The sequence below is a fragment of the Myotis myotis genome, unplaced genomic scaffold (genome assembly GCF_014108235.1).
Source record: "Myotis myotis isolate mMyoMyo1 unplaced genomic scaffold, mMyoMyo1.p scaffold_m19_p_13, whole genome shotgun sequence".
Classification (NCBI taxonomy): domain Eukaryota; kingdom Metazoa; phylum Chordata; class Mammalia; order Chiroptera; family Vespertilionidae; genus Myotis; species Myotis myotis.
In genome coordinates this window covers 48,419,645-48,441,066 of record NW_023416317.1, presented here as the reverse complement: position 1 = coordinate 48,441,066, position 21,422 = coordinate 48,419,645, and the positions used below count along the sequence as shown (strand labels likewise).

At 35.5% G+C, this 21,422-nt stretch overlaps 1 protein-coding gene and 1 pseudogene across 50 annotated transcripts in view; one reads left to right on the top strand and one right to left on the bottom strand.

Annotated features, from left to right (window-relative positions):
- Nucleotides 1–21,422, top strand: part of LRRFIP2 (LRR binding FLII interacting protein 2) — a 99,828-nt gene that overhangs the window by 29,706 nt on the left and 48,700 nt on the right. For 31 of the 50 annotated variants that reach the window (XM_036332976.1, XM_036333027.1, XM_036333022.1 and 28 more), the window contains 6 exons: nucleotides 6,169–6,255; nucleotides 7,652–7,702; nucleotides 13,575–13,631; nucleotides 13,722–13,766; nucleotides 16,936–17,004; nucleotides 20,244–20,285. In XM_036332976.1, the coding sequence (XP_036188869.1) occupies nucleotides 6,169–6,255; nucleotides 7,652–7,702; nucleotides 13,575–13,631; nucleotides 13,722–13,766; nucleotides 16,936–17,004; nucleotides 20,244–20,285 (351 nt within the window). The remainder of the gene's footprint in view (nucleotides 1–6,168; nucleotides 6,256–7,651; nucleotides 7,703–13,574; nucleotides 13,632–13,721; nucleotides 13,767–16,935; nucleotides 17,005–20,243; nucleotides 20,286–21,422) is intronic. The other 19 variants (XM_036333020.1, XM_036333016.1, XM_036332997.1 and 16 more) reach the window with 9 other exon arrangements.
- LOC118668705 lies at nucleotides 14,113–14,237 on the bottom strand (annotated as a pseudogene).

Genomic DNA, 21,422 nt, shown 5'->3' with positions numbered 1-21,422 from the left:
GAACAAACCAATAGAGTGGGAAAATAAAGACAGAAGAGAGATCAGATAGTTGGGCAAATTCCCTGGGGAGGATGGGCTTTATGTTAGATAACAATATATAAATTTATTAGTTTATTGTTATATAACATAATTCTAAACATAGCTTTTTTCCCCCCAATAATACTCCCAAATGAAATTTGACTTGTGGATTATATTCCAAGGAAACAGTAAGCACTGTCCAGTGGATTGGATAGATCCTGCCTTACTTGTAGACCTACTGGACAAATGGAAGCATTATAATAGGATTGGCCTTAGTTGAGCTTATTTGCAGTACTCCTGGGAACTACAGCAAATTTACTTTAGTTCTGTGTTTATCTGAAGCAGTAACAGAATTCACATTTAAAATTCAGAAAGTATAAGGATGCTTTTGCATATTGGGCATCATAAAATATATTATGGCTAATCAGATTTTACTTTAGGATGTTTTATTTCGATTGTTTCTTGGTGTTGCAGGCAGATTAATTCAACAATTTATAGTATGGAATATCAAGGGCGGAGGAGAGTTGAAATGGATAAAGGGAAGTTGGAATTAGGAAACAGAATGCTTAGAAGAGGAAAAGTGTTGGAATGGAAATGAAAGATTGGATTCCAGGGACCTTGAACAGGAAGATTTGGTTAGGAAGTAGGAGGCCCCGAGAACTTGTGTTTGGAACAAATGTAACACGGGTTTCATTTCTGTAGATTGGAAAATAGAGAAGCAAGCCCTCTTCACTGGGGGAAAAGGAGTTTGCTTTTATTCACTCTAAGTTTATTAATAAGAGACCCACTAGACAGAAATGTTGACTTTGATTTTGGTCAGAGGTTGAGATGTTGGATTTGAGTCATTCTCATTGGCTGGTAAGTGAAAATATGGAATAAGAAGATGAAAGGCTGTGCAGCAAAGGAGATTACCTACGTTGGGGGTAGTAAAGTCATGGTCAAAGAAATAAGAACCAGAATGGTACTATTTCTCTGAAAAGAAAGAATTTATGTTAAGTTGAAAAATCTTAGGATAATTTAACCAAAGTAAACCTTTATTATTTGTCTAAGGATATGCTCTTTCTTATACTTTGGGTTTAAAGATACAAGTGTGGCAACATGGTTAAGAGTGTTAACTAGAGTCAGATTCTTAGGATGTGAATCTCAGCTCCAGTACTTGCTGGCCAAGGACTGTTGGGCAAGTTACTGAACCTTTCCGTACCTCAAGGAGTTAGTTTGTGGATTAAAGACAAATAAGCATCTAGCTTTGCCTAGGTAACTGCTGAAACGGTAGTAGTTATATTATCTTCCATATTATTTTGAAAGTTTGGGTTTTGATTATGAGATTATTCTGATAACGTTAATTTAATTGTATAAATCAGTGGTTCTCAACCTTCCTAATGCCGCGACCCTTTAATACAGTTCCTCATGTTGTGGTGACCCCCAACCATAAAATTATTTTCGTTGCTACTTCATAACTGTAATTTTGCTACTGTTATGAATCGTAATGTAAATATCTGATATGCAGGATGTATTTTCATTGTTACAAATTGAACATAATTAAAGCATAGTGATTAGTCACAAAAACAATATGTAATTATATATGTGTTTTCCGATGGTCTTAGGCGACCCCTGTGAAAGGGTCGTTCGACCCCAAAGGGGTCGCGACCCACAGGTTGAGAACCTCTGGTAGAAATATTAAAATCAGAGGTAAGGTTACCCCTTAACAGAATTTAGTATAGTTTGAATTGGATTCTGGTATACTGCCATTAAGTTTAATCATTATTTCCCACATGTGTTCCTTGGAATACAATCCTTGAAGAATTACTTAGGGTTTATTTCGTAGTGTGGTCATGTAAGTCTGAAAAATGCTTTATTATTTTATCCCTGTCTTGGAAATTCATAAAGACTGATTAAAAAAAAAGTGTAAGTTGGCATTTTCCAAATGTACTAGATCACTAGATAGATTTCTTTTCTCCTGTTTTATTTATTGAATTTTATATACTGAAATGTTGCATATTTTACTATTAGTTTATCTTCGGCATTGTATTTTTTTTATGTACCCAGTACTCTTTGCTAAAAATTTTAAAATTGAGATATAAGTTAAATATCATAACATTTGTTATTTTAGAGTATACAATTTCAGTGGTGTTTAGTCCATTCACAAGGATGTGCAGCACTCACCACTTTCTAATTGCAGAATGTTTTATCAGCACAAAAAGAAAACCCATAACAATTAGCAATCACTCTCCATGTTCCCCATGTCCCAGCCTCTGGATTTGTCTATTCTGCACATTTTATATAAATAGAATTATGCAGTGTGTCTTTTTGTGTCTGGCTTTTATCACTTAGCATGTTTTTAAGGTCATCCATGTTGTAGCCTGCCTCTATCAGTTTTTCTTTTTATAGCTGAATAATATTCCATTGTATGGATAAGACCACATTTTGTTTACCCATTCATCAGGTGATGAACATTTGGCTTGTTTTAATTTTTTTAGACTATTGTGAATAATGCTGCTAATGAACATTCATGTACAAGATTTTGTGTGGACATATGTTCTTAGGTGCATATCTGGAGGTGGTTGCTGGATATTATTGTCAATGTTTAATGTTTTGAGGAACTGCTAAGCTGTTTTCAGTAGAGGCTGCACTTGTTTTAGCATGTGTCAAGTTTCTTTTTTTGTAAGGCCAAATAATATTTTATGTGTCTGTATAGCTGTGTAAAAACACTCAAACTATGGGAAATTTTTGAGTTTGAGTCAAAACTAATAACATATGCTAGAGAGCAAGATTTCAATGCTCCCCAGAATAACAGTTTCGGTTTCTTTTACGCATTTAGAATTTAAGGAGGGAATGTAAGGAAGATTATGTGAAGGCGGAAGAAAGCAAGGTGGGATTGGATTACATGATAGTTAACCAGATTATGTGCTTTCTTGAGCGTGGTTACACGCCTTGGAGGGTATTACTTCTGGCATTTCAAAGTTATGTTCACCTTGATGCGCAAGAACAATAGATAGGGTTTGCTTAAAAACTTTTCACTAAAGAAGTTACAGGTCTGGGGCCTGACTACCCACCATGGCATGACCTGTACAGTAAAGAATTTATGGTTTATTACTGCACCCTTTTCCATACACATGTATAACTCACGTTGTTTATCCATTCATCTGTTGATGGACAGTTGGGTTGTTTCCACCTTTGGACTCTTATTAATGATGCTGCTTATGAATATTGGTTTACAAATATTTGTTTGAATCTTTGCTTTCAATTCTTTGGTCTATGTATTCAGAAGTGGAATTATTGGATCAAATGGTAATTCTTTGTTTAACTTTTTATCCAACTTTGTTTTGTACTTGGGTGAATTTTTGTGGCCTTTTATTGTGATGTCCCATTTATTTTACATTTGTGAGGTAGTGTTAAATCTGTAGCAGCTCTTTCATGTCATTGTATTCTGAGGGGAGAATTCTAGTGTTACTACCCAGGAGTATGCTTTGTGTAGCTATAATTGGTCTGTATAAAAATGTATCTTTATAAGCAGCAATTTTCTTTTTGTTTTGTTTTGTTGGTTTTTTGTTTGTTTTTCTTTTTATAAGCAGCAATTTTCAACTGGTGTGCTGCAAGAATTTTTAAAACTTACAATACCTGACTATTTAGTCAGGGGCACTGACCTCTTTTCCTTAGATTGTCAAATAAAAAATGCCAACACAACAATGAATGAATCAAAATTATACCTATTTTTTTGTCACGTTGGCAAAATATATATTTTTTGGTGTGCTGCAGAATTTAAAAATTAGTTTATGTGTGCCATGAGAAAGAAGAGGTTAAAATCACTGAGTATAAGTATAGAGCACGCATTTTGTCTGCTAGATTGGTCTCTCCTATCCGCGCTGCCTTAGGCATCTGGTAGCAGTGTATCTAAAGAACCAGCTTGTCCAGGGGCCTTCCTTCTTCAGGACTATGTCCAAGGGAAGTAACATCTGAGTTTTGATCAAGTTGACTAAGTGACAAAGGGAGGGAAAGGGTGTTTTTGTGACTCAGAAATCCACGTTCTTTCTGTTACACAGTAGTCATGGTTCCTCTCCCTTTTGTTGTAAAAGAAGTTTTGTTCGAGAATAGATTTCAATGATCTATAATTTCGGTTTGATGAGGGAAGTCCCATTTTAGTATCTATTGTGCAGAAGTGGCTACAGATATTAGAAGAATGAAATTGGCCTTCTTGATAAATTTCTAAGGGAGGCTACAAGTACAAAGCTAATTAATATACATGGAGATGAGAACTCCTACACATTGTTATGGCTTTCTTAAATTAAAAAAAGAGGTTTGAAAAATTTTCCCAGGAAATTGATACTTTGTAATTTAAAAATGTATTTGCTCTCTAACTTAGACTTGTAGTCTTTTTCTGTAAATCCAAACTCTACTAATAAAGTGGTGCTTAGTCATAGAGGGATAGAGAAGGCAGAGCATACTTAAAAAAAATAAAGGAAAGTGGGGGTATAGTCTTTTTTATTTTTATTTTTAATTGATCTTAGAGGAAGTCAGGGAAAGAGAGAAACATCGATGTGAGAAAAACATTGATTGGTTGCCTCCCACTTTCCCTCTGACAGAGGATTGAACCTGCAACCTGGGTATGTGCCCTGACTGGGGATCGAACCTACAACCTTTTGTTACACAGATGACCCTCCAACCAACTGAGCCACACTGGCCAGGGTGGGGATATAGGTTTTTAAAAGATAGAGGCCAGTGTAAAATTTATGTCAGTGTTTAGAGCTGGAGGTTGGTAGACTACAGTAACTTCCTAGGGTTTTTGCTACTGAAAGGCCAATTAAGCTGACTGGGAAATTTCCAAAATTGGGTAGTTGAATAAATGTTAACTATTAAACTGTCTCCTCCTCTTAGAAGCCTGCTATGACCTTGCCAGGCATAACTTAATTGCTCCCTCTTGCATGCTTCCCTCCTTGTAAACATTGTGTTTCTGTCTCCCTCAATTAGATTGTGAACTTGTTTAGGGCAGAGATGTCATATCTTATTCTGTATTTTTAGCATCTAGCATAATAGCTTACACACAGTAGACCCTTTCAAACATTGGCTGAACCACTTCTTAGTATAAGGCTTGGGCACGGATATAACAAATGAGAAGAAACAACTGCTGTAGATATCAGAAGGGGAGATTGAAATCAGAGTTAGGATGTGGCCAAGAACAGAGGAAACCACTACAAGATAGAAACCAGAGAGAAGATTTTTGTTTCATGTGGTGTATCAAGCTATTTCCTGGTCTCATTTCCTTGAGACTTCGGCTGGTGGCTTGAAATTCTTTTGTTTACTTAGCAGACATTGAGGCATGCAAGTTGTGGGGTGACAGAGCATGTCACTTCAATGCAGCGTAGTGAAGCCACAGTAGAGGCATGTGCATACAGCATTACTCAATGAAAGAGGGAATCGGGCCTTCATAGAAGGTAATATTTTAGCTGAATAAGAGAGAATACTTCTGCCAAGCAAACAGACTGAAGAGAGCTTAATAGAGCACAGTAGAGCCCAGGAATGGCCGCAGATGGGAGCAACTGGTACACGTGGGCAAATACTGGAATTAGTAGTGATAGTTGTGCAACCCTGTGAATATACTAAAAAAACCACAGAACCAAACTTTTAATTGGTGAGTTTGATAATATGTGAATTGTATCTCAATTTAAAGAGAGAGACATATGAAGAGTTCCTGAAACAAGCAGAAATAAAAAAGGCCAGGATAGGTTTGTGAGAAACTCAGTGGTAGAGAACTGATAATACTTGGGAACTGGACATTGGCAATGTGCAAAATGAAATAGAGGTTTGTTCTGATGTTTCTAATTTGTATGATTCAATTGCTAGGGAAAGACATTCTGGAAAAGCAAGTTTGGAGAGAGACATAATGAATTGTGTGAAATGTTTTGAATGAGTAATCAAGGCAAGCAGTTAAAGGTGAAGGCCTGGATTTCAGGAGAGACTCTGGGACTGGAGAGAGAAATGAGTATATAAGGAGTTGACTGAAGTCAGTCGAACTGCTGATAGAGGATATCTTGCCCTCCCCAGTCTCCACCCCATGGAAGGTCGTGTCTTATTTGTTCCTTATTCTCCCCCCGGGGTAGAGGTAGTGGTGGTAGCTCTTTTTAAACAAAGCTTAACCTTTATATTATTTTTCAGGCAGAGGCAAGGCTGGCAGCAAAACGGGCTGCCCGGGCAGAAGCAAGAGATATACGCATGAGAGAACTGGAACGACAGCAAAAAGAGGTAATTGAGGGGAATAACCCTAATTTCATGCTAGTCTCAAAAAACATATTTGGCTAGTTTACTTCTGAAGTAGATCTAGTTCCCTTTGAAACACTGGGAAGAGTGTAACCTGTTGTTTGTATCTTAATCCATTATACGTCAGCAAGTTAAATGTGAAATTTGTTTTAAATAATAACGGCAAACACATATAACTCTTGCTATGTTATTTACTATAGTTCTAAATGTCTTAGAATTTCAGTTAATTATATTATGATATCTACACAGTAAAGCACTGTGACGTTACTCAACCTTATAGTTTTTAAGCATATTTAATAACGGCAGAAAATATTCGTGTAAGAAAATGAAAAACAACAATAGCAACAAACTGTAAGATTTGTCAGACTCCAATTTTGTGTTACAAAGCCTGGTACCCATATATAGGATCAAAAACTACTAGAAAGAAGCGGTTACTATCAATACTTTGTCTATGTTGGAATTATGATTAATTGTACTTATACTTTTCTGTAGTTAATAAATTTCAGTATTCTTTTATCACCAGAAAGAAAAGCAAATCAAATTTTAAAAATAGGTATATTGAGATTTGGCTCCTTAAAAATGAAGCAAATGCTCTTTTTTTTTTTAACCTTTCCTCTGATATTGACCTAACTCTGAAAATTCCCATAAACATATTTATGATGCTGTATTAATATAAAGGGGGAAAACCTGCAGGGTAGTACTAAGCGCTTTATTTTGACATTGGTGGTATATCTTCTGCTAATGTAATAAGAGAAGTGTATAGTTTCCATATTGTTATAGCTAAAAACAAAAAGAAAGATCGTTAATATGTTGTAATATTTTTTAAAATATATTTTATTGATTTTTTACAGAGAGGTAGGGAGAGGGATAGAGAGTTAGAAACATCGATGAGAGAGAAACATCCATCAGCTGCCTCTTGCACACCCGCTACTGGGGATGTGCCCGCAACCAAGGTACATGCCCTTGACCGGAATCAAACCTAGGACCCTTGAGTCCATAGGCTGACGCTCTCTTCACTGAGCCAAACTGGTTAGGGCTGTTGTAATATTTTTTAACCTCATATATAGTTTTAAATATTGAATGCAGTTCTTGACTTGAAACGAAAACGTTGCAATGCATTTTCTTTTATACTCCTGAAGTTATAGTAAATTATAAGGAGATAATTATTAAATATAACTTCTATTTATGGTTCTCTAAACTACAGAGAACCATATGTCTCTTATTATTGAACATATTTAGCTTAGTAATTTTCTGTATTTTGAATGTGTAACTTTGAGTCAACAATCTGCACTTCAGGGCAAATATATACAATTAATTTAAGACTTTTCAGAGAATGTAACTCTTGGAAACTCTTTAGTTTATGAAACTTTTGCATTTGTAGCATTCTCATCATTCCTTTGATCGGAAGTGGGGACAGATTCACAAGTGGCTGGTAGGCCAGGATTGCCTGTCCTGCATGTTGTGATCACTTGCTGAAATAATGCAATCTTGAAGTAAAACATTGACTAATAGTTTGCAAAGTAGAAGTGGTTGGCATGTTTGAACATAAAGGTCAGAGATTCTCTCTTCTGTCTTTAGTGATCAAAATTTGTACTTAGAGTCCAACCATTTCTGTTGTAGTCTACAACCTCACACTCATCTAAGGAATACTTCTGACCAAGAAAGATTTTAGTAGATGAGTATTTTTTCTTTCTATGGGTTTGTTCTTCTTTCCCTTCAATTTGTTCCTCTCTCCCTTTCTCCTCCTCTCCCCCTGACTCTTGCTCCCTTTTCCCTCCTTCCCTGCCCTCCTCCTCCTCCTCCTCCTCCTCCTCCTCCTCTTCTTCTTTCTTTCTCTCTCTCTCTCTCTCCCTCCCTCCCTCCCTCCTACTTCTCTCTCTCTCTCTCTCTCTCTCTCTCTCTCTCTCTCTCACACACACACACACACACACACACACACACACTAAATTAGCAGGGTCTTCATTGAGAGTCATTCTTCCATCTCCTCTGAAAATTACTCTTAATTTTTCAGTAATCCCATTTCCTTTTCAAGTCTTCTACCACAACTCCCAAATTAGTTAACTACAAGAGCAAATTGTGAATATTAGTTACTGTGAATCATTCCTAACTTTGAATTTAGTTACTGTGAATCATTCCTAACTTTGAATTTTTTCCAATGTTGATGAGCTTCCCAGTTGTCTCCTATTGTAGGGGTTCTTAACTTGGTATGTGAATAGGCTTGGGACATGAAGTCATAAAATGTCACACAAAATTTTGAAAAAAATATATACATATACACTAGTGTACGTATGTGTGTGTGTGTGGAGATTATATATATATATATATATATATATATATATATATATATATATATATAATCCCCATGTGTATTTTTAGCAACAGATACTCAAAGGACTGTGTGATCCCTAAAGGGTTAAAAACTACTGTCTAATTATTGCTAAGTCAGCAACTTTTATAAGAAAATCCCTTCTATAGCAGCATTTTAGGGTACAACCAGAATTAAAATATTTATGACTATATTGACCTATAAATTTAAAACTTTGTCATACTTCTCCTTGTGCTATTTTAGAGAAGAGAGAAAATACATGTTTGATTATTTGGGAATGGAATCTGTAAAGTATCTTCTGCATGTAACTGGATTAATATTACTAATGGTGCATTGAGAATGTTTTGTGTGAATAAAAGAAATCGCTTTTGCTTGCAATTTTCTATGGAAATATTAGTTTAATTTCTTCTTTTAATTATGTATTATAGTTCTAAAATTAAATTGCCTAAGATTTTAATATCTTAGGGTCAACCAAAACATTATAAGCAAAAAGCCTATATTAAAAGTTTAATATTTGATTCTCATACTCAGAGGCCATGAAGATAAACGTAGTTTCGTCTCTGTGAAATGTGTGCAGTTCAGGCAATGAGTGCGCTAGATTTTCATGGAAGGGGGACAATTTGGGTTAGAGGCTTAGATGCAGGTGTCAGCTAACCCAAGTTCTGAATGATAGCTCAGACTTGGGCATGCAGAGAAGATGGGGTTTAGTTTCAGATAGGAATAATTATCACTTCTAACCTCTTCTGACACTTGCTTTTACTCCTTTCAAACTGATATTTCATCTTACTTTTTATCTTATTCTAGTCTCTTTAGCTACTTTCTGTCAATGAGCGTATAATAGAAGTTGGCATGTGATACTCACCATATGAAATATAAATTACTAATAAATTTATAATAAAATAAATAATGTATATACAAACAATAGGATTATCAGTTATTAAAAGGAGAATCTTCCCATATGAAAAAAATTTCTGAATTCTTTTTGTGTGTGCTGGGGTGGGATGTTGGAATGTGAATAGGGAAAGCAAGGGCATGAGGCTCAGGAATGAAGCTTACTTTGAGTGTTCTGTATGTGAACATTGTCCTAATGTTTTTACATATGTTTTCATTTCACATTATAAGATAGGTATCACTGTCTCCACTTTATAGATAAGATGATACAGGATTGGTGAAATAAACAACTTGCTTAGTCATTGGCAGAGCCAGAATTTGAAGGTATGGGAGAGTACCACATTTGCTAACGGATTGCAAGATGAAAATGTTATCATAGGCCAGGGGTGGGGAATGTCTGGGCCATATTAGGCCTACAAAATAATTTGGTCTGGCCCTGCCAAGGCATTAGGGGTGAGTTAATTAAATATTTGACCAAATATAGCAGGCTCATTTTTAAGTTGATAATTTTGTATGGTCCATGAATGATGTTATAAATATCCAAACAGCCCTTTGGCAGAAAAAGGTTCCACCATCCCTGCCATAGACTGGGAGCCCAGTGAGTGCCAGGGTGTCGCCCTCATTGGCCAAGATGGTGCAGGGGGAGGCTCTTAAACTGAGCATGCCAAAAGCTAGAAAGATAATTGGGTAGATAAAAAAGCCCTGCCTATAAGAACTATAGGCTTGAGCAGGAAGGCGAGATGGTCTTTGAGACAGCAGTCCACCAGTCTCCCAGGTTGCAGCACCCGAATAAACCTCTTTCCTTTTGCTCTAACCACCTGTCTTATGAGTTTGGTTTTTGTTGTGGCAGGCAGCCGAATCTGTGTTTTTCTGTTACAAAAGGACCTACAAGAAAGGCCTAAGTCTTTCTGAGCCTTCAAACATATAATCTTTAGTTTAGCCAATGATTCTCCTTTTAAACAGGCTGTCTTAATCAGTAGCATGCAGCTTAAAAGTGAGTGAATGGCTCCAGCCTGCCTTAAGTGTTATTTCTTGACAGAGAAGATGGCCATGTGTATTCACCGGGCTTTTGGTTTTTAAACAATAAAACCATGTTATTCTCACTTCAAGTGAACTTTTAAAAATAAGAATATGTTTCATTTCCATTAGTTTAATTTAAATGTATCAAAGAGTAATTTCCAGAAAACCTTAAAGAAATATACATCAATTTTTAAGGCATTGACCTATAAGTTCAGCCTAGGTTCCTTTATACTAATAAGGACTCCCAGGACAATGAATACATACTGTTTTCCTGACTTAGAAGAACTGGATATTCTGCCTTGTAATTGGCACGTAAAAAACCCCACAGTTTGCTGAATTTTTTTTTCTGCAGGGCCCTGGTTCTGTTAATTCAAGAAAAGCCAACTGGCAATTTAAATACTACTGTAGACTCCGTCCAGTGTGGCTCAGTGGTTGAGTGTTGACCTATGAACCAGTGGGTCATCCGTTGATTCCCGGTTAGGGCACATGCCCGGGTTGTGGGCTTGATCCAATCCAGTATAGGGCGTGCAGGAGGCAGCTGACCAATGATTCTCTCTCATCATTGATGTTTCTATCTCTTCCTCTCCCTTCCTCCCTCTCTAAAAATTAATAAAAACATTTTAAAATATAAAAATAAATACTACTATAACTGGGAAATGAAACTGTTCTTTCAGATAAGGAGAACTCTCTGAGTATAAATCAGGATACATTGCTATTTTCTTAATGTTCTTTCTATGTAACCAGTATAGAGTTTCCCAGTGTAGGATGGAATCTATATGGTTCAGTTGTCTGGTGAGTAAAAGAACTGAATGCTGGTCCCAGCTTTATAACTTTGAAGGGATCAGACTGTTTGATCATCAAGGACCCTTCTAGCTTCTATGGTGGTGCTAGGGTCTTTTCTTTTATGCAAGGGTCTCCTTCTGTTTGCTTCATATTTACCACTTTGCAGAAGTATTCAAGGTAGAGGGAGTAGTTAAAAACTACCTAAATACCTGTCTTTTTATGTAAGAGTAGTGCTGTGTGGCAGACTCTTAGTAAACTATGTGTATTGGGTCTTTTTGGTGTAATAAAAAGTAGCTTTGAACTTGCCTTACTGTTTGTACAGTAACCACTAGCCATATATGTGTAATTACATTTAGGTTTAAATTGATTAATATTAAAAATTTAGTTTCTCAGTTGCACTTCTAGCATTTCAAATACTCAATAGCCATGTGTGGCTAGTGGCTACTCTATTAGACAGTACAAACAGAACATTTTCATTGTTATAGAGAGTTCTATTGGACAGTACTGGTTTACAGTATAGTTTATGACTAAAATAAGCTATATTCTCTCATTTCAAATTAGCTGGCTTGTATGGGGTTTACATTGTATTCTGTAGTCTTTTAAAGTCTTTTTAGGACATTTTCCAAAAGTGGCTAAAAAGAAAAGCTGTTTAATATAGCAGTATATCAATATGTAATAACGTATTTTTATTTAGGATTATTTTTAATAGATATAATTGAAAATAAATATGAATTCATCTTTAGTGGGATGTGCTTTTTAGAGGTAGGCTTTTAAAAAGTGCTCTTGTGTGGTAGGTGGAATGAAAAGAAAGGACAGAATAAAAAAGGAAGGCTGAATATTAAACCATGTATGTCACTCTAGTATCCCAAATAATATTGAGAGGGGGCATGTAGAATTAATTTGCCTTTGTAGCACAGGCTCTTTAAACTAACCAAGCTAACTAGCCTAGAACTAGCCACCACTTAATAAACTGTACCTCTACTGCTGGGCTAATGCATCTGCCCCCAAAACTTTTGTGGTATCTCCTGATAGTTGAAGAAAGGGAAGAATTTTGCTTGGCTTCTTACAGATTACCTGTTTCTATTATATAACAGAAATGTAAATCAATGATGAATTTTCTTAAAGATAAGAATATCCTGTTGGATATTAAGAGATATTATTGAATCATACGGTTGCTTATGAGTAGACTTCTGAACAGATTTGATCAAATGTGTCAATGTACACAGCAGATGACACACAGGAGTTTTTTGCAATTATACTCGAAGTCATGACTAAACTAAGGCATTAAGTGTGGTGTTTTAGTTGAATTCCTATTTCTGTATTTGAAATGAGTCATCAGACATAGCCACATCTATTTGTTATACCTGCATAATGATCATGCTGTATGGCCACGGGGTGTTGGAGATATTGATTCATCACTGTTATCCACTGTGACCCCATTTGGACCAATTGTATATAGACGTTAGTCAATGCAAATCACTTTAATATTTTGGACTTTGAAAATCTGAAAGATCAGAAGTTTCTTACTGTTTCAGTTGGTTAGGTTCTAGGGACTAGTTATTTGATTTCACATGACTCAAGACTTAATGCTCCAATGCTAATAACTGAATGGAAAAGTTGAGAATTGCATTTAATTTAGTCAACTGTTAGGTTGTGGCCAGTTTTCTTTGCAATCTTCATAAGGCATACCTGTTATTAACTTTATCAATTCTAAAATGTTTATTTAATTGTAATTATAAGTAGTTTTTCATATTAACAATACACACACAGGGGCTATTTCATTTAGCTATTCTTTTCCAGAAAAGGAAAAAAAGAAATTCTTTGTAGTGAGCAGAAAATTGTGACCCAAATCTTTTAAAAGCAATACACTGTCTCTTTATTACATCTCTAACAAAGTAAACATTTCTTGCCTTGCATAAACTAACATTCACAATGAAAAAAAAATAAAAAGTCTACTTTTTAATGCTAAACTCAATTTCTAAGAATACTTTCTTATTTTTATCTTGGTATATTGAGCTGTCTTTGTCATATATAGATTACATTCTTCAAATGGTCAGACATACATAAACTTGTTAAAATAAAACATTTCCAAGATGAGCTCTACTTTCTTTCCCACTGAAGCATGTGGCTGCCCCAGACTCAGCTTTTGAAACCGAATTGTCAATACCTGCTTGCTGTAAGGAATGTGCGGCTGTGCTCTGAACTGACCTGCCTTCGCCCAGTTGTTCCGATAGACAACCCTCTGTTCAGTGATTAATTCTCCATGTACTTTCTCCTTTCCCAGGAAGATTCAGAAAGGGCCAGGTATTCCCACCGGTCCAGTCATCACCGTCCATCTCTGGTTTGTAATAACCTATAAACTTGCCTCTAATACGTTTTCCTCACTAACTTAATGCAGTCACTCACAAACTTTTGTTTTTATTTTTATCAGGGAGTTGAGGATGCATTGTCCATTCGAAGTCTTGGCAGTCACAGGGTTGGTATTTTGTTTACACAATAGCAAAGCTTACCGTATGTGTCTGAGCTTTCTGCAGCACCATAGCTAAGCAATCAGATAATGCTCATATATTCCTTTGCCTTTTTTTCCCCCTTTGCCTTTTTTTTTTTTAAAGAAAATATTGGCAAAGTTCTTTCATTGGAAACTGATGCTTTCTCTCAAATTATTGCTGTAAGTAAATCAATGCTAAAAATCATAAATATGTTCATCTATTTTTTATAAAAGGACCTTTGATTTTAAAAAATTATTGCAAAATAATAAGATTGATTTTATAGAATGACATCTGCATGGTTCTTTCCGATTTTTCCTACTTTCATATTTAAAAAAAAATTTTCCCCTTGCTCCAAAAACCATTTAGTACGTTGTCCTCGGAAAGAGGATATGTGAGATGTTAAACTTGATAAGAACAGATGCCTATGTTTGATCTTAGCCAAAAGGCCAAGAAGTGATTAATATATTTTTAAAATAATTTATTAAATGATAAATGTTTTGAAGTTTGGGTGACTAATTATAGTTTTATTACATGGAAAAATTGAGCTACTGATTTGAAAAATTCCTGCTTGTCATGTTTATAGAAATTATCATGCTTCAACATTTTGATTAACATTTGGTAGTATGTCTCAAGTTTTTAACGTGCATTGTTGTATATTAAGATAAATGGGAAATGTTTGTTAAAAACGCTTGCATATTGTGCTAAGACACTGACCTCTCTGAAAGATTTGTGCTTTAAACGTTAAAGCAATTCTTTTAATGTGCACATTGGTATACTTACACAAAGATGTTTCATCAGTAAAATGATCTATCATGTTAAGGTCTATATTTGTTTATTTCCCCCTAAGTCTAGTTTTCTTCCCATCTTATATAATGTCTAAAAATATACTGTAATGAACTGAGTATCTTCCAGTATGTTGGTTATTGATGTGTTTGTATTCTTAAATAATTCTTTACTCTGGTTATATTACTTTTGGTGAGTATAATCTGTCTTTTTAGAGTAAGATAGTAAGCCAGTTTTTGAATCAAATATTTTGGTTAATTATGAAAGTTTAGGTTTATAATAATATTAACAAGCCTTTATACAAATCTAATCAGCAGCTTCAGAATTATTTTATAGGAGAAAAACTTTAAGGTAATAAGTTTTTCATCTTTCTCCCTGGAGATACGTGTGTGTGTGTGTGTGTGTGTGTGTGTGTATACACACACACATATTTGTATATGTGCACACACATACTTTGAGAAGAATCACACAGGGAGTTAGTCAACAAAAGATTAGAAGTTGAATGTCTTTGAGGGCTTTGAAAATAATCCCTTTTCTCCTCCTTTTTAAAAATGTCTGGCTTTTTCCTTTGCTTTCCATTATAATGTTGATTGATGAAGTTTCACACAGTTATTATCAAGCTGGTTATTTGTAAATTTGTATGGGTTCTTTAGGGAAAGTTGACTATTGTATATTAGCTTAAACCTCTGATAAAATCATCCAAGTTTGACCTAATTTGGGAGCCTTTAAAATAAATCTGCAAATAAAAAAGAAATTTTAAAGTAAACTGATAGGGAATTATTTACACAGAGTGTCTATAAAGTAATGAGTTGATTTTCTTTTTATGGAAATTATATTATTAAGTACATTTAAGTTATAGCTAGAACTCTCATAGTATTTTATTCATTATTGTAATTACGAAAAATTTGTTACTGCGGGAAAAAGAGTAAAGTTCCAATTTAAAAAAATTCAGTGTGCCAACTTAAATATAAATAAAAATTGTAGCCCCAGCTGGTTTGGCTCAGTGTATAGAGTGTCAGCCCGTGGACTGAAGGGTCTCAGGTTTGATTTCAGTCAAGGGTGTGTACCAAGATTGCAGGCTCCATCCCTAACCCTGGTTAGGGTGCGTGCAGGAGGCAACTAGTCGATGTGTCTCTCTCACATTGATGTGTCTTTCGCTGTCTCTCCCCCTCCCTTCAACGCTCTCTAAAAATCAATGGAAAAATATCCTTGGGTGAGAATTAATAAAAAATAATAATAAATAAAAATTAAAATTTAGACTGTAGGAGATTTTAGTACTATACTGTTTGTGTGTACATTCAGCACTTTTTTTTTTTTACTTCAGAGAGGAAGGTAGAGGGAGAGAGAGCTAGAAACATCATTGATGGGAAAGAACCATTGATCGGCTGCCTTCTTCATGCCCCCTACTGGGGATCCAGTTTGCAACCTGGGCATGTGCTCTTGACTGGAATTGAACCCAGGACCCTTCAGTCCACAAGCTGATGCTCTATCCACTGAGCCAAACCAGCCAGGGCATCAACACATTTTAAATATTACACAATAAATCTGAAAGCTCACTAATAACATTGTTTAAAAGAAATATAATTGAGATTAGTTTTTCCTTTTAACTAGATAATATTATAAGTTCTAAGTTTTCATCAGATTTGCTTTTTAAATTATCTTTACCATCTACATTAAGCTGAATGTGTTTTAAATTTTATTCTCTGTAAAAATAAATGTGATGATCTAAAGCACTGACCTAACTTTTATTGGAGTTTGCTTAAATTTTTGGGTTTTGGTATTTCTCTGTCTATCTTTTAAAACATATTTTTCTTATGAGCCGTATATTTAAATGTCTAACATTTTTGGACTTTGTATTTGATGTATGAATGTTAGAAGTACCTGGATGTGAAGCAGATGTGGTTATGTTGTATTTTTAGGACTTTGATGTTTCCTATTGCACAATTAACTTTCAGTAACTACCTTCTTGTAAGGTGGCCTGCCAGAAGCTGTTTGGGTTGAAAATGGTGTCAGTGCTATAAGCGTTCTGTATAAAAATGAAAAGAGCAAACCTAATTCAAAACCCTGGGTGGTAGGTTTAGGTGAGGGAGGATTAAATGAAAACCCTGAGTTTAGAAATGAAACAGTGTGTTGCTTTAAAAAACATCTTGGTCATTGCTTTATATACTGAAATACTGTAAGGTAGACAGCCAAAATTAGAAAGTGAAGTGATCTTGAATTAGGGCTGTAGGGACACATTGGTATTTCTCACCGTGGAGATTTTTACTGTTGTATGTATTAGTTCCTGGTTATGTGTCAGTGACCTCAGTATAATTTTAATACGCTTGCAATCTGTGTGTTTTCATTTACTGTTACACTTTAATTCCTTTGAAGAGCCCATCGAAGGACATACCGGGGACACATTGGAGCAGAGCCAGTATACCCAAAAGGAAAGACATCATGGTGTGTAGCCCAGAAAAATGTGCAGTGTTAGTATTATGCATTCACTGTTGCTCTCAGAGTTCTGGGGGCTTGAGTATTGGTACGTTCTTATAGAAATTGACACTTACTGAACTTTGTTTCTACCGTCATTTTGCTATACTTTCTTTTGATCTTTTTTTTTCGTTTTTCCAAAATGAAAACCTTCAGACAAGTATCGCAGGTTAAAAAAGACTTTTTATGATAGCTTATAATAGCAGATTTGGAACGTTTTAGCTAGACCTTCATATTTTCAGTATTCCCTCCTTTGTGAAATATTATGTTTTTAAGCAATATAAATACAAACTGTCACTTATTAGGGGGATTCTTATTTTACCCAGTTGTTCTTATAGCAATTAAGGTGCCCAAATTATGGATTTCCCTACCAGATATATTCAGCAATCTCTTTAAACCAGCTGAATGAACTCTGCATTATATTTTGGAAAGGGAAAATTGAAGTAGGTTAGTTTCAATTCAGCTTGTTAAGTCCTATGCCTTTGGAAAATGCCATTGGTGCTACAGAGAGAATGAGAAGAAATAAGACATGACTGTTCTCTTCAGCGAACTTATCTGGTTGGGAGGATGGAATAGTTTATATGCTAGGATGTGTGGCTTGAGTAATACATGTTTTAGTCATGGTATTTTTTAAAACAAAAAGAATATTTTGTTGACTGAGAAGAGAAGTAAATGAAATTTCTTTTGAGAAGGAACTTTATTTTTAGGGATATGTCGCCATACAGTGACATTTTACTATTGCACATCATTTACTAGGTGCACACATTTATCTTGGCCTGTGTGGCTGTGTGGTTGAGCATTGACCTATGAACCAGGAGGTCACGGTTCAATTCCTAGGCAGGGCACATGACCAGGTTGCTGGCTTGATCCCCAGTAGGAGGCATGCAGGATCAATGATTCTCTCTCATTGTTGATGTTTCTCTCTCTCCCTTTCCTTCCTCTCTGAAATCAGTTAAACACACACACACACACACACACACACACACATTAAATGCACACCTTTAGACATTTTAGAAAATTTTGGATAAATAAGATTTTTCACATATGTAATAACACTCTATTGCTTGCCTTCTGTGTTAGTTTCAGAGTAATATAAGAAAAGCATTGCTGCCGAAACCGGTTTGGCTCAGTGGATGGAGCATCGGCCTGCGGACTGAAAGGTCCCAGGTTCGATTCCGGTCAAGGGCATGTACCTGGGTTGTGGGCACATCCCCAGTAGGAGATGTGCGGGAGGCAGCTGATCGATGTTTCTCTCTCATCAATGTTTCTAACTCTCTATATCTCTCTCCCTTCCTCTCTGTAAAAAAATCAATAAAATATATTTAAAAAAAAAAAAGAAAAGCATTGCAAATGCAGATATTTTGATACTTTTTGGTATTTATTACAATACCATTTTCACTGAATTTATACCATTGGTAAAATTGTATCACTTAGCCTTATACTATTGAAATACATATTTTGGGAGGTTTTTTTTCGATATCTTTTTGTAAATGACCATGTCATTGGGCATTAAGGGAGGACCTTGTTTTTTGGTTTTTTTTGAACTCTTACTGTACTGCCTTATTAGAGCTAGAATTTGCAATTCTGTCCTCTACAGTATTTCAAACTGCAACCTCTACAACAAATACATTTTATACCGAAATCCAGTATACACATGCAGATAAGTGTCTGTGTGTTTGTATACAAAACATATTGAAAATTTACAAAATAATATTCTTACTGTGCATGATAAACTCTATTTTCTATTTCATCTTTAAAAAATGCTGGTTGAACCCATAAATTGATTTCATGACCCACTAATTAGTAGCAACCTACACTTACGAAAACTTTACTTTAGATCAGTTTTCAGTCTTGTTCCCTAAAATCTTAACTTGGTAGAAGAGTTGCAAAAGAAAGATATTTTATTATTTTATTTTATTTTATTTTTTTATTTTATTTTATTTTATTTTTATTGATTTCAGAGAGGAAGGGAGAGGGAGAGATAGAAACATCAACAATGAGAGAGAATCATTGATCAACTGCCTCCTGCATGTCCCACACTGGCAATCAAGTTTGCAACCCAGGCATGTGCCTTGACCCGGAATCGAATCATGACCTTCTGGTTCATAGTTTGATGCTTAACCACTGAGCCATGCTGGCCGGAAGAAAGATATATTTACCAAAATACCTGAGGAACTTACTCGTTGCTTTTTTTTTTTTTTTTAAATATGCATTGTTCTTCTGGTAAGATTGCTTAAAAAATATAAACTAGAATGCTTAACAAAAGAATGGTAGGAAACCACAAATCTTTGGATTTGAAATTTTTGGATTTCAAATGCGGTGGTACTCACATTATCTTTTCTTTTTTAAAAAAATCCTCATCCAAGGGTATGTTCTTATTGATTTGCGAGAGATAGGAAAGGGGAAAGAGAGAGAGAAACATCGATAGGTTGCCTCCCATATGCGCCCTACTGGGGATAGAACCCACAAACTCTAGGTATGTGCCCTGACTGGGAGTTGAACCCACAACCTTGTGGTGTGGGACAACACTCCTACCAACTGAGCCACCTGGTCAGGACATCTTATTTTCTTAAAGATTATACATGAAATATAGTTTTCTGATCTTATAAATTTTACATATTTTTCTTTGGTTTATATTTAATGCCACAATTATATGTTTACTGTGCATTCCATGCTGTGCACTCACCAACTTTCTAGTTTGTTTCAGTATTTTTAATAGGGAAGGTTCTTGAGGAGGCAAGTTTCTCAAGAGGGTGTCCATGAGCAGGTCTAGGGGAATTCCCCTTATTTTGGTGCTGCCATTGCTTTTTGTAAGTGTGATTAGTGATATGCTCTTGCCTCATTGCCTGTCCATGTTTTGTTTTTGCCTTGTTCAAAGGATGGGAAATGATGGTAACAGTCACAGTGATACAAAGTAAAACATCTTTTGACTTCCGAATGCTTAATTCCTGCATTAAAGCCTTCCTTACTGATTATGAACTCTCTATTTGAAAGAGAAATGCAACTTTACATATTAGTAATAACTTATACTAGGAAAGAGTTTGTGGGGGACTATTCTTTCATTCACATTTAATAGCCTTTATGTTTAATAATTTTGGACTTTTGTTTAATAATTTTGGAGTTTAATAAGTTTCAAATGTTAATTCCCCCCCCCCCTTTTTATAATTCTGATTTTGGAAATGCAACTTTCATCTTTTTCTGAAATCCAGTATGATCCTCTCAAGGACAGATCATCCAGACTTTCATCATTAGTATGTAGTGCATGACTTTTTGTTAAATGTAATTTTACTTTATAAACCCCTGATGATGCTAATAATGGATTGTGACTAACTTGCACAGGTTTGTTATGATGTTTGGGGGGAAACATGTGACTCACAAAGCAAAACTGTTGTTTTGCAATTTTGGCATACTTAACGTTTGAATAATTTTTTTCTTTTAGAATTTTAAGATCAGATAAAAATTATTTGCTTCCCTCTTCAATATTATGATTGGTAGTAATATATTTTCTTAAAATGATGGACTATTTAGCTGGCATGTGCTCATTGCCCTAATAGACATGTTTTGATAGACGCTGAGCTGTGGTAGCACAGGCTTCAGTGTGCTTAGTGCTAGGTGTCACAGCTAGCAGGTGACAGAACGCCCAGCAGTGATGATGACTCCTGAAACATCAGTTATGTACACTAATTTTTTCTTGATTTGGTTTGTTTTTTATGGCATGTCATTTTCGCCAAGTATAGCATGTTTTTATTTGGTTAATATTATGTCAATAGATTGTCTGAGTTTCTAAATATGTAAGACATCTTTTAAAATGTCCAAGGAATTGTATGAAAGGAAAAGTACACATATTCAAAAAAGAGAAATGAATGTATAATAACTGGTTCGTTATCAACTGTGCATGTCAGTAGGTTTGCCTCGAGCAGACTGTTGGTAGGTAGGACACTTTAGCTGCACTTGCTCATTTCCGGTGAGCAGTGCATATCTAGATTGGCTTTCTTGTCTACAAATTGACCTGTTTAGTACTGTTGCTGTCCTATATCCCACATACACCCTTGGCTCTGTACTCCTAGGGGAAGTTCTGTATCAAGACAGTGCTATCTTCCAAGGACTCACAGAAGGTTGTTATCTAATAATGCTGCTGCTACGCAGGACAGCCGTACCATCTGGCTCTGTACCCCTCAGCAGTGCATGCTGTGGGGCCACTCACTGGGGTTAAGAGTACTATCTGGGGCAATGCAATATCATGTTCTTTGTTATCTCAGTCTTATTTTTGTTGGCCCAAAGAACGATTCTTGTCACCTATACCTTCATAACGAAGATAGAGGGACTCAAATGAGGTGTGGGGTGAAGGTCCTCACAAACATCCTCCCTGGCTGGGTGTCCTAATTAAG